This window comes from Lissotriton helveticus, chromosome 8 (genome assembly GCF_964261635.1).
Source record: "Lissotriton helveticus chromosome 8, aLisHel1.1, whole genome shotgun sequence".
NCBI lineage: Eukaryota > Metazoa > Chordata > Amphibia > Caudata > Salamandridae > Lissotriton > Lissotriton helveticus.
The window spans coordinates 633,810,252-633,823,448 of record NC_136069.1 but is presented as its reverse complement, the minus strand read 5'-3'; the positions used below and the strand labels follow the sequence as shown (position 1 = coordinate 633,823,448).

General features: G+C 50.0%; 1 protein-coding gene across 2 annotated transcripts in view; it reads left to right on the top strand.

The window, feature by feature from the left end:
• LOC144772856 (uncharacterized) overlaps positions 1–13,197 on the top strand; it is a 148,474-nt gene that overhangs the window by 36,164 nt on the left and 99,113 nt on the right. For both annotated transcript variants that reach the window (XM_078657492.1, XM_078657491.1), the window contains exon 2: positions 7,185–7,303. In XM_078657492.1, the coding sequence (XP_078513618.1) occupies positions 7,185–7,303 (119 nt within the window). The remainder of the gene's footprint in view (positions 1–7,184; positions 7,304–13,197) is intronic.

The following is a 13,197-nucleotide window of genomic DNA, read 5'->3' as shown; positions in this document are numbered from 1 at the left end:
TTGTGCCTCTTGGGACGGGGACAAGATTTCCTTCGGTTTCACGCTTTTCCTCAACAGGTCCGTGAGCGGCGCAGCGACGGTAGCAAAGTTGGGAATAAAACGTCGGTAATAACCGATTAAGCCGAGGAAGGCCCGTACCTCTCTTTTGTCCTTTGGGAAGGTGGTTAGCTTGATGGCCTTGATCTTTTCGGATTGAGGGGCTATGGTTCCCTTGCCCAGGACATATCCCAGGTAGTTGACTCTGGTGAAAGCGATTCGCGACTTCTTCGAGTTGACGTGTAAGCCCGCAGTCTGCAGTGCGGACAGGATGGTGTGTACATGTAGCAAGTGATCCTCCCACGTTGCACTAAAGATCACGATATCGTCTAAGTATGCTGAGCTAAATGACCCATACGGCTTCAGAACCCGGTTCATAAGCCGCTGAAAAGTGGCAGGGGCTCCGTGCAATCCAAACGGTAGGACCGTAAACTCAAACAGGCCGTCCTCTGTGCTGAAGGCCGTCTTCTTCCGATCGGCTTCACGCAAGGGTACCTTCCAGTAGCCCTTGGTGAGATCCAAGGTGGTGATGAAGGTGGCGTCGCCCAGCTTTTCGACCAACTCGTCGACCCTCGGTATGGGGTAGGCGTCGAAGGTAGAGATGGAGTTCAGGGCACGGAAGTCCATACAAAATCTTTTTGACCCGTCTGGCTTCGGGACCATTACGATCGGGGAAGACCATTTGCTTCTCGACGGTCGTATTACCCCTAAGTCCAACATGTCTTGGACTTCCTTTCTAACGTCCTTTCGTCGGGCTGCGGGGATCCGATAGGGTCTTTGCTTCACCGTCTTGCCGGGTAGGGTGTCTATACAATGTTCCACCAAGTCGGTTTTTCCGGGAAGGTCTGAGAAGATGGACGACAAAGGAAGAAGTACCCTATCGAGGTCCGCTTTTCGTTCCTCCGTCAGCTCTGGGTTGACCACCAGGTCCTGCAGGGAGGAAAGGCTTTCGGGTCTTTCTGGGAGAGTCTGAGAGTTGGTCCTTGGTATGGGTCCGATCCATTTTTTTTAGCAGGTTGATGTGGTAGCTCTGTCTTTTTGTCGGGGAGAGTTTCAGTCTGTAAGTGGTGGCGCCTATGGTGTCCACTACCTCATAGGGCCCCATCCACTCTTTCTTTTGAGCCAGGGTGGGTAGAAGAACAAGAGCCCAATCTCCGATCTTGAGTCCTCAATTTAGTACCACGGTCGTACGCCTGTTTTTGTCTTCCTTGCTGTTTTTCCAAGTTCGTTTCTGCCAAGTCTCTCAGCTTCCCTAGTCTGGCTTTTAGCTGTGTTGTGTAGTCTAGGAGGGATCTCTGGTCGTCGGCCTCCTGTGATTCCCATGCTTCTTTTGTGATGTCTAACAGGGATCTGGGTACCCTTCCGTACACCAGTTCGAACGCGGAACACCCGAGACTGCTCTGTTTTTGCGCTCTCAACACATAGAGCGCTAGGGGAAGCAACCGGTCCCATGCGGGGCCTTCGGTGGTCAACATTTTCTTCAGGGCTGCTTTCAGGGATTGGTTGTAGCGCTCCACCAGACCGTCGGTCAGGTGTTGTATGTCGAGTGTTTTGCAGACCTCCTTCATCAGGCGAGAAGTAAACGGAGTCCCTTGGTCGGTCAGGATTTCTTTTGGGAATCCGACCCGGGAAAAGAGTTCGATCAGTCTTTCAGAGACGTTGGCTGTTGTTGGGGATCGAAGGGGAAACGCTTTGATGAAGCGGGTGGCGTAATCCACGAGGACCAGCGCATACAGGTGACCCCTAGGGGTTTTTGGTAGGGGTCCTATTAGGTCCATTCCCACCCTCTCAAAGGGCACCCCGACAATGGGCATGGGCTGTAGCGGTGCCGCGGGAGGGCGGTGTGTGTTCTTTCTCTGGCAGACGTCACACTTCTTGCAGTACTCCTCCACGTCCCTATAGATACCAGGCCAATAGAAATGGCGAATGATGGAGTCCGTGGTTTTTTCCTTACCGGAGTGTCCTGCCGTTAAGTGTGCATGGGCAAAGAACATGACCTGTTCTCTGAAGGAAGTAGGGACAAGAAGTTGGGGCACGCTTCCCGCCTTCGGTTCTCGATACAGTAGGTTCTTGTGAATCACGAACCTAGGAAACGGAGGGTCCTCGTGAGCGGAGTGAGCAGCCTCCCAGGCGTTGTACAACGACCTGTCTTCTGTCTGGGCGTATTTGAAGTTGCGGTCCATGATCCATGGGTCAGATGTTATCAGAGCATGCTGGGGGGTATCAGCGGACCCTGCCCTGACGGACAACTCCTGTCGGAACAAAGCGAGAAACTCTGGGTTGTCGACCCCCAAAATTACGTCCTCAGGGAGAGTATCAACCACCCCTACTCTCACTACACAAGCGGGTTTGTCTTCAGGGCGGATCGTGACCTGGGCAAGGGGGTAGGGCTTTACGTCTCCATGGACGCAACGTATGTGCACCCTTGTTTTAGGGACATATTGATTAGGGTTTACCAGGCGGGTTTGGACCACGGATTGCCTACACCCGGAGTCTAACAAGGCTCTTACCATGCAGTTATTCAGTCGTATACTCACATAGAAGGAGGGCCCCATCTCTGCGGAGTACAGAACGGTTCTCGGGAGATAGCCCACTTCCATCGGTTCCTCCGCTGGGTGCTTCCTGGGACAGAGTCGGGCGATGTGGCCCCATTCACCGCACTCGAAACATTGCGGTCCTCGGGTCATCGGTGCTTCAGTTCTCCATGGTTTGGGTTTGTGATGTTCCACAGGGACGAACGGTTTCCTATCAGGTTTACTTTGTGGTACAGGCTTCTCAGTCTTCAGGGGTGTTGACTGTTTGTGGGGCCTCTCATGTTCCCAACCTAGCCCACGGGGTTGCGCTCTGGCGTAGTTGGCAGCCATCTCTATGGCTTGTTCAATGGTCAGTCCCGAATGCTGTCTTAACCACCGTTGGGACCCATAGGGGAGAGCCTCCATAAACTGTTCGAGATATATTCGTGCAAGTATCTCTTCCTTGGTACTGGACTCCGATTGCAGCCACTTGTCCGCCATCATTTTGAGCCGGAAGAACAGGGTCTTTGGGTTCTCCCCTGGCGTGGGAGCCCCTTCGTGCCGCTCCGCTCCCGGCGCCGCCGGTTGTGGCCAGGCGAGGCGGACGGGACAGCCTCTGTGATGGGCTACGTGCTTCGCCGCGCCCCTCATACAGCCAGCACTGCAGCCCCTCGCTGCTCACCAGTTCCCGGCCGTGGCTCCAGCCGGTGCCCTCCCGACGGCCATCTGCTCGTCGGGTTGTCTCAGCCCAGGCGCTGCGCTAATCATTCCGAGTTCCCGGCCGCCATTACTCTCCAGCGCCAAGCGGGACCCCGCACCAGGCGGACACGTGAATCGCATGGGAGTAACTCCGCTGCCTTTCTGAGCCCAAAAGGGACGGGCGCTCAAACCCCCCTCCTTGCCGGGCACAGTCTGCTCAAAATTGGAGGGCTTAGGCGCTAATTAAGGGCCGTTTTGGGGATTCGGGCCGGGGAGCCTCACGACCCGTCTTCTCAGGCCGCCATCTGACCCCACACAAAGGACTTATTACCCACCACAGATAGTCTGGCAGACATGACTGGGTTGATAGGGATACTGGTGCACTTCAAAACCACTCTTTGAAGTTTCCCACATTTCACACTTCAAAAGCAGATTTGGATATAAGTACTTCCGATACTCATATGTTCTGGGATTGTCCCAGTATTAGTGGTTATTGGGAAGGAGTAAGGGCCACTATAGAGTCAATCCTCAAAACTCCGATTACCATCAGCCTAGCATTAATTATATTTGGTCTAGAGGAAAATATTAAGGGGAAAGAGAGGACCTTTTTGTTTTATGCAATCCTCCTTGCAAGACGACAAATATGCAAACATTGGGTCGATTCCAATCCTCCGACCCACGCAGAATGGCTGTCATCCCTTTACGAAACATCGAAGGTTGATATAGCTAGGTCTGGCAGCGCTCGGAGCCTTGCCTTTTGGAATCTTTTAGTCAATTGGAGACGCTAAGTTATTCAGACCACCTGGGTTTTCTTTTTTTTTTTTTCCTTTTTTTTTTCCCCCCGGGTCCGATGATTATGCCCTTTTACTCCATGGTCCAGATGGGGTATGCCGGATCACAACGAAGCCAGGGCCAACAGGCTGCGACAGGCCTTGATGGAGTACGATCTTCCTGTAAGTACCTCCTGCCAATTCTATATGTTTGTCCGAAAGAGGTCATGCTCTTGGCCCTCTCCTGGAAGGACAATAAGGTGGTTGAATACTTCTCGGAACGAGGAAACGGCAAATGGGGACACAAACAAAGAAGAAGAAAGAAGTACTTGGCATCTGATCTCATCAAATCAGGCACTTCTGGACCTACATCAAAACAAAGAGAGGGGTATCCCCTATGAAGTTAAAGGACAGACGTATCTGGAGGGCAGGTTTTTTGGCAAGAAGGAGAATATTCATCCTTTTGTTTAAAACCCCTCACTCACCAACCTAGTGGTGACATGCTTCATCATCGGGGTCCACCCTGGCGTCCTAGCGACACCAGGGTGTGCTGCGACACCTGTACTACAGTGGAGCGGGTTGTGACTGTTGGTGCGAAAAAATCAAATGTTAAAAATTGTCCTGGTTGTACTCAAAAATATAGTTTTAATTATAGAGCAACTGAACAATGTTTAAAAAATACGAGGGCGAGATCCTGGTAGGGAAGTTACGACCAAGGGATCTCTATATGTGTTGAGTGGTCAACATGTTTCTACCTTAAGGGCGATTATTTTACTGAGCAGTATATACCACTGGCCGTTTTGCCAGTAGGTACACAGGGGATCAAGGAACGGGTGTGCTTTTTAGGGAGCACACACCCCCTGTCCACCAGTTTTTCTGGTCCTGACGAATACCGGGCAATCGCCCTTAAGGTAGAAACATGTTGACCACTCAACACATATAGAGATCCCTTGGTCGTAACTTCCCTACCAGGATCTCGCCCTCGTATTTTTTAAACATTGTTCAGTTGCTCTATAATTAAAACTATATTTTTGAGTACAACCAGGACAATTTTTAACATTTGATTTTTTCGCACCAACAGTCACAACCCGCTCCACTGTAGTACAGGTGTCGCAGCACACCCTGGTGTCGCTAGGACGCCAGGGTGGACCCCGATGATGAAGCATGTCACCACTAGGTTGGTGAGTGAGGGGTTTTAAACAAAAGGATGAATATTCTCCTTCTTGCCAAAAAACCTGCCCTCCAGATACGTCTGTCCTTTAACTTCATAGGGGATACTCCTCTCTTTGTTTTGATATAATTCCTCCCAGGGGAATAGGAGTGATCTCTAGTCCACTTTTGAGTGAACAAACTCCCTTACTCTCTCCTTTGATTGTAGCACTTCTGGACCTACACCAGATCACTGTCGAAAGACATGTTATGGTGCTCAAAGGACTCAACTTGACTGCTTTTCTGGAAGGACTGCTTTCTGCTTGTTGCCTAGCTGCTCTCCGCCATCTTAACCCCTTCACCGCGGGGCTAATTCCCTTGCGACGTGGGGGGAGGGGAGCCGCACGCGGTGCTTGTGATTAACTCGGCTCGTCACGCTGCACGGTGGCGCTGTGCTGCTGTCGAGCTGAGCTCGTCATGACCACGCCCGTTTAATGGAACGCCCAGCACAGCAGGGGAATTATCCCCACCTAGGCGCGCTGCTGCGGTTATGACAAGCTCAGCTCGTCATGAGCACAGCGCCACTGTGCCTCATGAAGAGCTGAGCTCGTTATGAGCACCGAACGGGTTAAAGGGGAGCTGGCCTCCCCAGTCCCTCCACGTGATCTCAAGTGCTGGTTGGCTTACCTCCTGTTTTCTGAAGTCTTAGGGACACAAAAAACTTCTTGCAATTCAGCTGTTGCTGAAGGACTCTGCCATCTGCAAGTCCTTATGTTTCCTGAGGTGCACTCTACAGTTCTGAGCCTCAGAAATCAGTTCAGTAGCTGTTTTCCTACAAAATCGACGCAACCATCACCACTGCGCTGATTTGAACCCATGCTGTGCTGTCCAGAGACCTCCCTGTGCGTCTCAATGAATAACCCGACTGTGAGATTGAACGCAGGTCCCATCCGAGGTCCTAACTGAAAGGCTCGACTTCAACGCATCGATCCCGTGAATCGGACACCGATGCATTGTTGTCACTGCGTGGAGAAGATCAACGCATCTTGGTGCCTGCGCCCAGGAAAGGTACTTTGTTCACCATGGCCTGCGTGAGTCCTGTAGCTGGCTGGCGCTCTATTGCTATCGGCCCGAACTTTGACTTTGTCCCGCTCCAGCAAGACCGAGTAACCCTTTTTAGGGTTACTTACTTCTAAGAGCTTTACTGCATTTACTACTTCAAAATTCAGTATCTTGACTTGATGGATTTTGATAGCTTTGGTCTTAATTTATTTAGATAAATATTCTCTATTTTTTAAACTGTTGTGGATTTTTTTGTGGCCTATGTAGAGTGTTGTATGAGTTATTGTATAAATACTTTACACACTGCCTACTAAGTTAAGCCTGCCTGCGCCAGACTACCAGAGGGTGAGCACAGGATAATTTAGGATTGTGTAGGGACTTACCCTGACTAGGATTGTGGTCCCTCCTTGGACAGGGTGCATTCCTTTGACAAGTAGAGACCCAATTTCTATCTGCTATCTCTCCACGTATACCCTTATTCCCCTCTAGAAAGACACTCAACACATTGCAAATGGCTTAAATTTATCAGGAGTGTTTTCAAGTTTGTTCAGATTAAGCAAACCAGGATTACAGTTTACAGAATGGATAGCTTTCTTAAATGCAGGACTAAAAAAGTATTGTGGTGGTATGGATCCACCTAGCACGTTGCCCCCTTCTACACAGCACCCCATAACACATTGATGCACGTTTGTGTAGGACTATTGGTCTCCGTGCCAAATGTCTGTTTTCTATGCATGTTTGTTACCCCCTATGTACATTCACCATACGAAAGCCAAATGTTTTTCATTTATCTATTTTTATTTAAATTACTGTGCTGCAAATTTTCAAAGTGGCAGAACGAATTGATTAAAGGCTAAGATGTTGCTAGAACTATTTTAAAAGACAGTGAAAATTGTCATTTCAGATTTCTTTTCTGTGAGCTAGAAACTGACACCTGCTTCTTTCTTCTTGCTAGTTGTGATGCTAATCCATCTGCTCTCGCTCAATATATCATTGCCTTGCTGAAGAAAGACAGGAGCGATCAAGACCTGAAGGCCTTGTGCATTGAGCAGCTTGACGTGTTTCTCCTAGATGGTAAGAAAATTAGTTTTGGTATTATGACACAACTGCATTTCATGTGTATCCTGCACTCATACGCTATTAACTGCATTATATGTGTTCAGTGGATTTGTTGGTAATCTCTACAGCTGGTAAGGTATGATATACAATGAAAAATGCTTGAGTTAATCTCAGCCAGTGTTGATCATGTGGGCTGTTTTCTATTTCACAGATGTTTACCCAGTATACTGCTCTAGACACAGACCTGCATGTGCAAATCAGAACTGGGGGTCTCTAGTTGGCAGAGGTAGGTACCTTTGTCCAAATAGGGACACTTGCTTCTAGTCCGGATTAGGGGCTACACTTCTAAGATAACCCCTGCTCGCCCCCTTGGTAGCTTGGCACGAGCAGACAGGCTTGTCTCAGAGGCAGCGTGTAAAGCATTTGTGAACATGTACAGTAATACAGTGAAAACACTACAAATGGACACAACACCAGTTTAGAAAAATAAGTAATCTTTACTAGACTTAACACAAGACCAAACGACAAACACCACAATACTGTAATCAAAAATAGACTTTTAAATGGTAGAAATAGTTCAGTTCAATGTAGATGGTAAATGCGACACTTTACTCTCAAAGTACCTTGGATGCGTAACACAATACAAACAAAAGGGCCGCAGGGAAGGTGATGCGTTGGTTCCTTGCTTCAGGGAAGGTGATGCGTCGGTACCTTACTGCAGCGGAGGTGATGCGCCGGTTCCTTACCGGAGAGGAGGTGATGCGTCGGTTTCTTACTGTGATCCTGTGCGATACGACAAGATGGTGCCTCGATGCGTGCACGCCCGACGGCCATGCGGCGAGCTCGGTAACTTCTGAGCCACGACAGGCCCTGCGACATGCTTCTCCAGTGATGCGATGGAGACCTCTGCTGCGGCGACACGCTTCTCCAGTGATGCGACACACTTTGTCGATGATGCAATGGCGAAGAGCTGCATCGTCGGCACGCTTCTTCGGCATTGCGGCGGCGGCAACGAGCTTCTCTTCGTTGCATCGTGCTACCATCTCCCAGCAACTCGCAGTTTTCTCAGAGGGCCCAAACAGTAGGCACCTCTCTTCAGGCAGAATTGCACAGCAAGGGGAATTCACGGGAGCTGATGGTGAAGTCTTGTATCCCTGGGACTTCAGGCTGGAGGCAAGCACAGTTCAAACCTATGGAGATTCTTCTTCAAGATTGCAAAATGACACACAAAGTTCCTTTTCTCCTTTCCTTGGCAAATAAAGTAACCACTGCAGGCCAACCCCAACAGCACAGCACAGGGGCAGTCTCCTCCTTGCAGCTTCCTTGCTTCTTCTCCTTGGCAAAGGTCGTCTTGATTCCCAGAAGTGTTCTGGGTCTGGGTACTAAAATTTATACCAGTAAATCCTTTGTCCTCTGAAGGCAGAGGGCTCCTGTGCCCAGCCAAAACCAGTTCTGTGCAGCTTCCTGGCAGTAGCGGAGACAGCATTGTCTGAGAGCATACCTGGCCCAGGTAGCAGATAGGAAATCTCCTCCCACTACTCTCTATTCTATGAGGGCTCAGGTCAGTGAAATCAAATCTCCGCCCCCACCCCACCCCACTCTCTATTCAATGCAAGTCCAATTCAGCCCCGCCCTGACCATCGGACTGCTGGAGGCAAGACCCTCTCCAGCCCCCTGTCACTGACAAACCAGACATGAAATACACAAACCTAGCAGAGGCATGCTGGATAGTTAGGCAAGAAGATACCTATTTGTTAAAAAGTGGTATTTTCAAACACAGAATATAAAAATCACCCTCACTAAAAGATGTATTTTAACATTCTGAGTTCAGGCATACTAAACTCGAATTTCTACCTAGTTCCCTGGGTCAGTTAGGATTATAAGATGTTCTAATCAAACTGCCCATTCGGCCCTATGGGAATAGGTAGCCTTGAAATAGTGAAAAACGAAATTGGCTGTAATTCACTATTGGGACATGCCACACACATCAGGGCATGTCCTACCTTTCACATACAATGCACCCTGCCCATGGGGGTACCTTGGGCCTACCTTAGTGGTGACTAACATGTAGCAAGGGGAAGGTTTAGGGACTGGCAAATGGGTGCACTTGCCAAGTCGACATGGCAATCCCAGGCTGCACACAGGCTCTGCAATGGCAGGCCTGAGTCAGAATTTTACGAGCTTCTTCTGTGGGTGGCACAACCAGTGCTGCAAGCCCACTTTGCCACTGGATTCAAGCAAGCCGGGCTGAAGACGGCTGTAATGCCAGAAACTGGTCCTCGGAAGCTTGTTTCCGGTCCAGGGAAGGCATGGCTTGGCAGTTCGGGCTGGACTGTTCCCATGAGGCACAGGGTCAGACTGATTTGCATATGGCCATGTCTGAACTGGGGTGGCGGAGTGGGCTAAAGAACGGTGATGGATTAAACCCAGATCTTTTGACTGGGTGTGAGTGTTTGATTGGTTTAGATGCTCCGTCCATCACCACCCCCTTTTGTACCGCTTTTGGCCGCCATAAGTGTGGCAGGGTATGCTCAGACGTGAGTCCCTTGCTCACTTTGCCACTGGATTCAAGCAAGCCGGGCTGAAGACGGCTGTAATGCCAGAAACCGGTCCTCGGAAGCTTGTTTCCGGTCCAGGGAAGGCATGGCTTGGCAGTTCGGGCTGGACTGTTCCCATGAGGCACAGGGTCAGACTGATTTGCATATGGCCATGTCTGAACTGGGGTGGCGGAGTGGGCTAAAGAACGGTGATGGATTAAACCCAGATCTTTTGACTGGGTGTGAGTGTTTGATTGGTTCAGATGCTCCGTCCATCACCACCCCCTTTTGTACCGCTTTTGGCCGCCATAAGTGTGGCAGGGTATGCTCGGACGTGAGTCCCTTGCTCACTCTGCCACTGGATTCAAGCAAGCCGGGCTGAAGACGGCTGTAATGCCAGAAACCGGTCCTCGGAAGCTTGTTTCCGGTCCAGGGAAGGCATGGCTTGGCAGTTCGGGCTGGACTGTTCCCATGAGGCACAGGGTCAGACTGATTTGCATATGGCCATGTCTGAACTGGGGTGGCGGAGTGGGCTAAAGAACGGTGATGGATTAAACCCAGATCTTTTGACTGGGTGTGAGTGTTTGATTGGTTCAGATGCTCTGTCCATCACCACCCCCTTTTGTACCGCAAGCCCACCAGCAGCATTTGATTTACAGGCCCTGGGCACACCTGGTGCAGTGTACTAGTGTCTGACAAGTAAATCAAATACGCCAATCATGGAGTCACTAATCCATTACAACAATTTACAATATAGAGCATATGCACTTTAGCACCAATCAGCAGTGGTGAAATGCTCAGTCATAAAACCACCAACAGGTCAGAAGAAATACAGGAGGAAGGCAAAAAGTTCAGGAATGACCCTGCAAAAAGGGCAAAGTCCAACACTGCTCCAATAGGAACAGTTTACCCCAAACTGCCAGGTCCCTTCCAGGTGAAAGCACTAGCAACCACGGACTAGTTTTGGCCTACTAGAGTTTTGTCATTGAGATGTAGCTTGAGTCCTGTGGCAAAATGAGCAAGGGACCCATATGTGGGAAAACCCGTTTCACCTAGGGTGTCTACTAACAAACATCAAGGTGATTGTTGGAAATTTGCCCTTTCTGCAGGGTCACCACGGGTTTGGGGGTTTTGTATGCCTTAAAGCTCAAAACTATTTTTGCACTATATCCCTGATAACCAGAGAAGAAGTGCCTCTGCTCCCCCTTTCAACATGGTAAAATGAGTATTCTCCAGTTTGACATATTTAACTTGCATACAAGCCCCTAGAATATGGTACCAAGTTGTAGTACCCAGGGCCTGTATGCTAAATGTCACAAGCCGACTGCAGCACCCATTGTGCCATCCTCTACATTTACAATGTAAACATGACTGCAGGCCTGGCTGTGCAGGTTTCAAACTGCACATTCAATCTGTCAAAATAACCCTTTTGACAGGCCTAAGCTTTTCTTTGGCATATTTCCAAGATACCCCATAAGTAGGCCTTATTGCCCACAAAAGGAGAGTGCATGGTATTTAAGACCTGTTAAAGTTTAATGTTAAACATGTCCTTACACTGAAAATACCTTCAAAGCTATTTTCATTGTTGGGGCACTGCCAGCACTAAAGCTCACGAGTGGGATGCGATGAAGGCTGTGCTAGAGGGGCGGCGGTGGGGCTGACATATGGCGTCCGGAGGCAATTACAACCTGAGTTGCAGGACAGGGAGAAAATGCTAGCTGACCTTCAGTCACGGTCGCTAGGGCGAGATGACTCCCTGGAACAGGAGCGTGCATTGCAGGAACAGGTGGCAGAGACTTGGGATCGGCTGAAATATCACCAGCATCTACATGCTGAGGGTGATAAATCTGGTCGGTTATTGGCTTGGATATTGCGAAGGGAGCAGCCCCCCCCCACCTTGGTTACCAGTCTTCAGGCACATTCGGGAAAGCTGGTTTATACTCGTGCTGGAGATGTTCCGGTAACACCTGCAGACAGCCTATAGGGCAGAACCCTTGGAGAGTGCGGACCATTATATCCCCTTTTTAGAGGGTCTACAGTTGAGGCAGATATCTGAGGTCAGGACGGAACTGGATGTGCAGCTTACTGAGGAGGAGTTCAGGGAGGCGATAGCTGACATACCCAGGGCCATAGCCCCGGGAGGGGATCGGTTACCCATTGAGTATTATCAAGCATATTCGGCAATGCTGACCCAGCCTCTGTTGCAAACCTTTAATGAGTCCTTTGAGAGCGGGCTATTGCCCCCTACGATGCGTGAGGGTGAAATCTGTCTGATACCAAAGCTGGGTGGCGATGTCCAGGACCCGGCGGCATACCGCCCCTTGAGGATGATTAACTCGGATGTAAAAATGTTATATAAAGTGTTGGCAAAGAAGTTGGGTCCACATATGTCCCAACTAATCCATGAGGACCAGTGCGGTTTCATCCCGGACAGTAGTACGTCAATGAATATAAGGAGGCTGGCATATGTCTTGCATGAGACGCAGGGAGGCCCTGGGGAGATGGCTTTGGTGTCCCATCGACCTGGAAAAGGCGTTTGACACGGTGGATTGGGGGTATCTGCTTGAAATACTTGGGAAGTTGGGGATTGGACCGCGTTTTCGCAGATGGGTTAAAATACTATACACAAACCCAGCGGTATGTGTGCGAATGGGTCCAATCAGATCGGCGCAGTGGTTGTTTGGGTGAGACACGTGGCAGGGGTGCCCACTGTCGCCACTGCTGCTTGGTCTGGCCATTGAGCTTATGGCAGTATGGGCAAGACAGGAACTGGGCCCCTGGGGCATATAAATTGGGAAGAATAGGCAGACGCAAATCCTTAGCATTTCCCCTGGCAGTACTGCGTGATTGTGAGGCGGAGGAGCTGCCCAGTCTGGGATTGAGATGGGAAACGGATCACTTTAGATATCTGGGGTGCAGGTGGCTCATGAGGACGCCAGGCTGCTACAGCTGAACATGAACAAGGTGGTGGAGTCACTGAGACGCTCCGTAGAGTTCTGGAGTATGCTGCCGCTGTCCTTAATGGGAAGACTGGCGGTAGCCAAGATAGTGATGTTGCCTAGATGTCTATATGCTTTGCAAAATGCACTGTGCCCAATTCCTGTGAAAGTGTTTCAGCAACTGAATTCTCTTCTGGTGACCCTGCTTTTGGCAGGAAAGTGTTGCAGGGTTGCGCTGCAGGTGCTCCAGAAACTGTATGAGGAGGGTGGCCTTGGAGTACACATATTTGTCCTTTATTATTATGCGGCGCACCTCCAGTATGCGGTGCAGTGGTTGGATGAGGGCGATCACTGGGAAAAGCGTTTATTAGCCGGGCGAGTGCAGTCAGAGGATCACCCTACCCTCTCCATGGAGGGTGCGGGGATGAGCGCA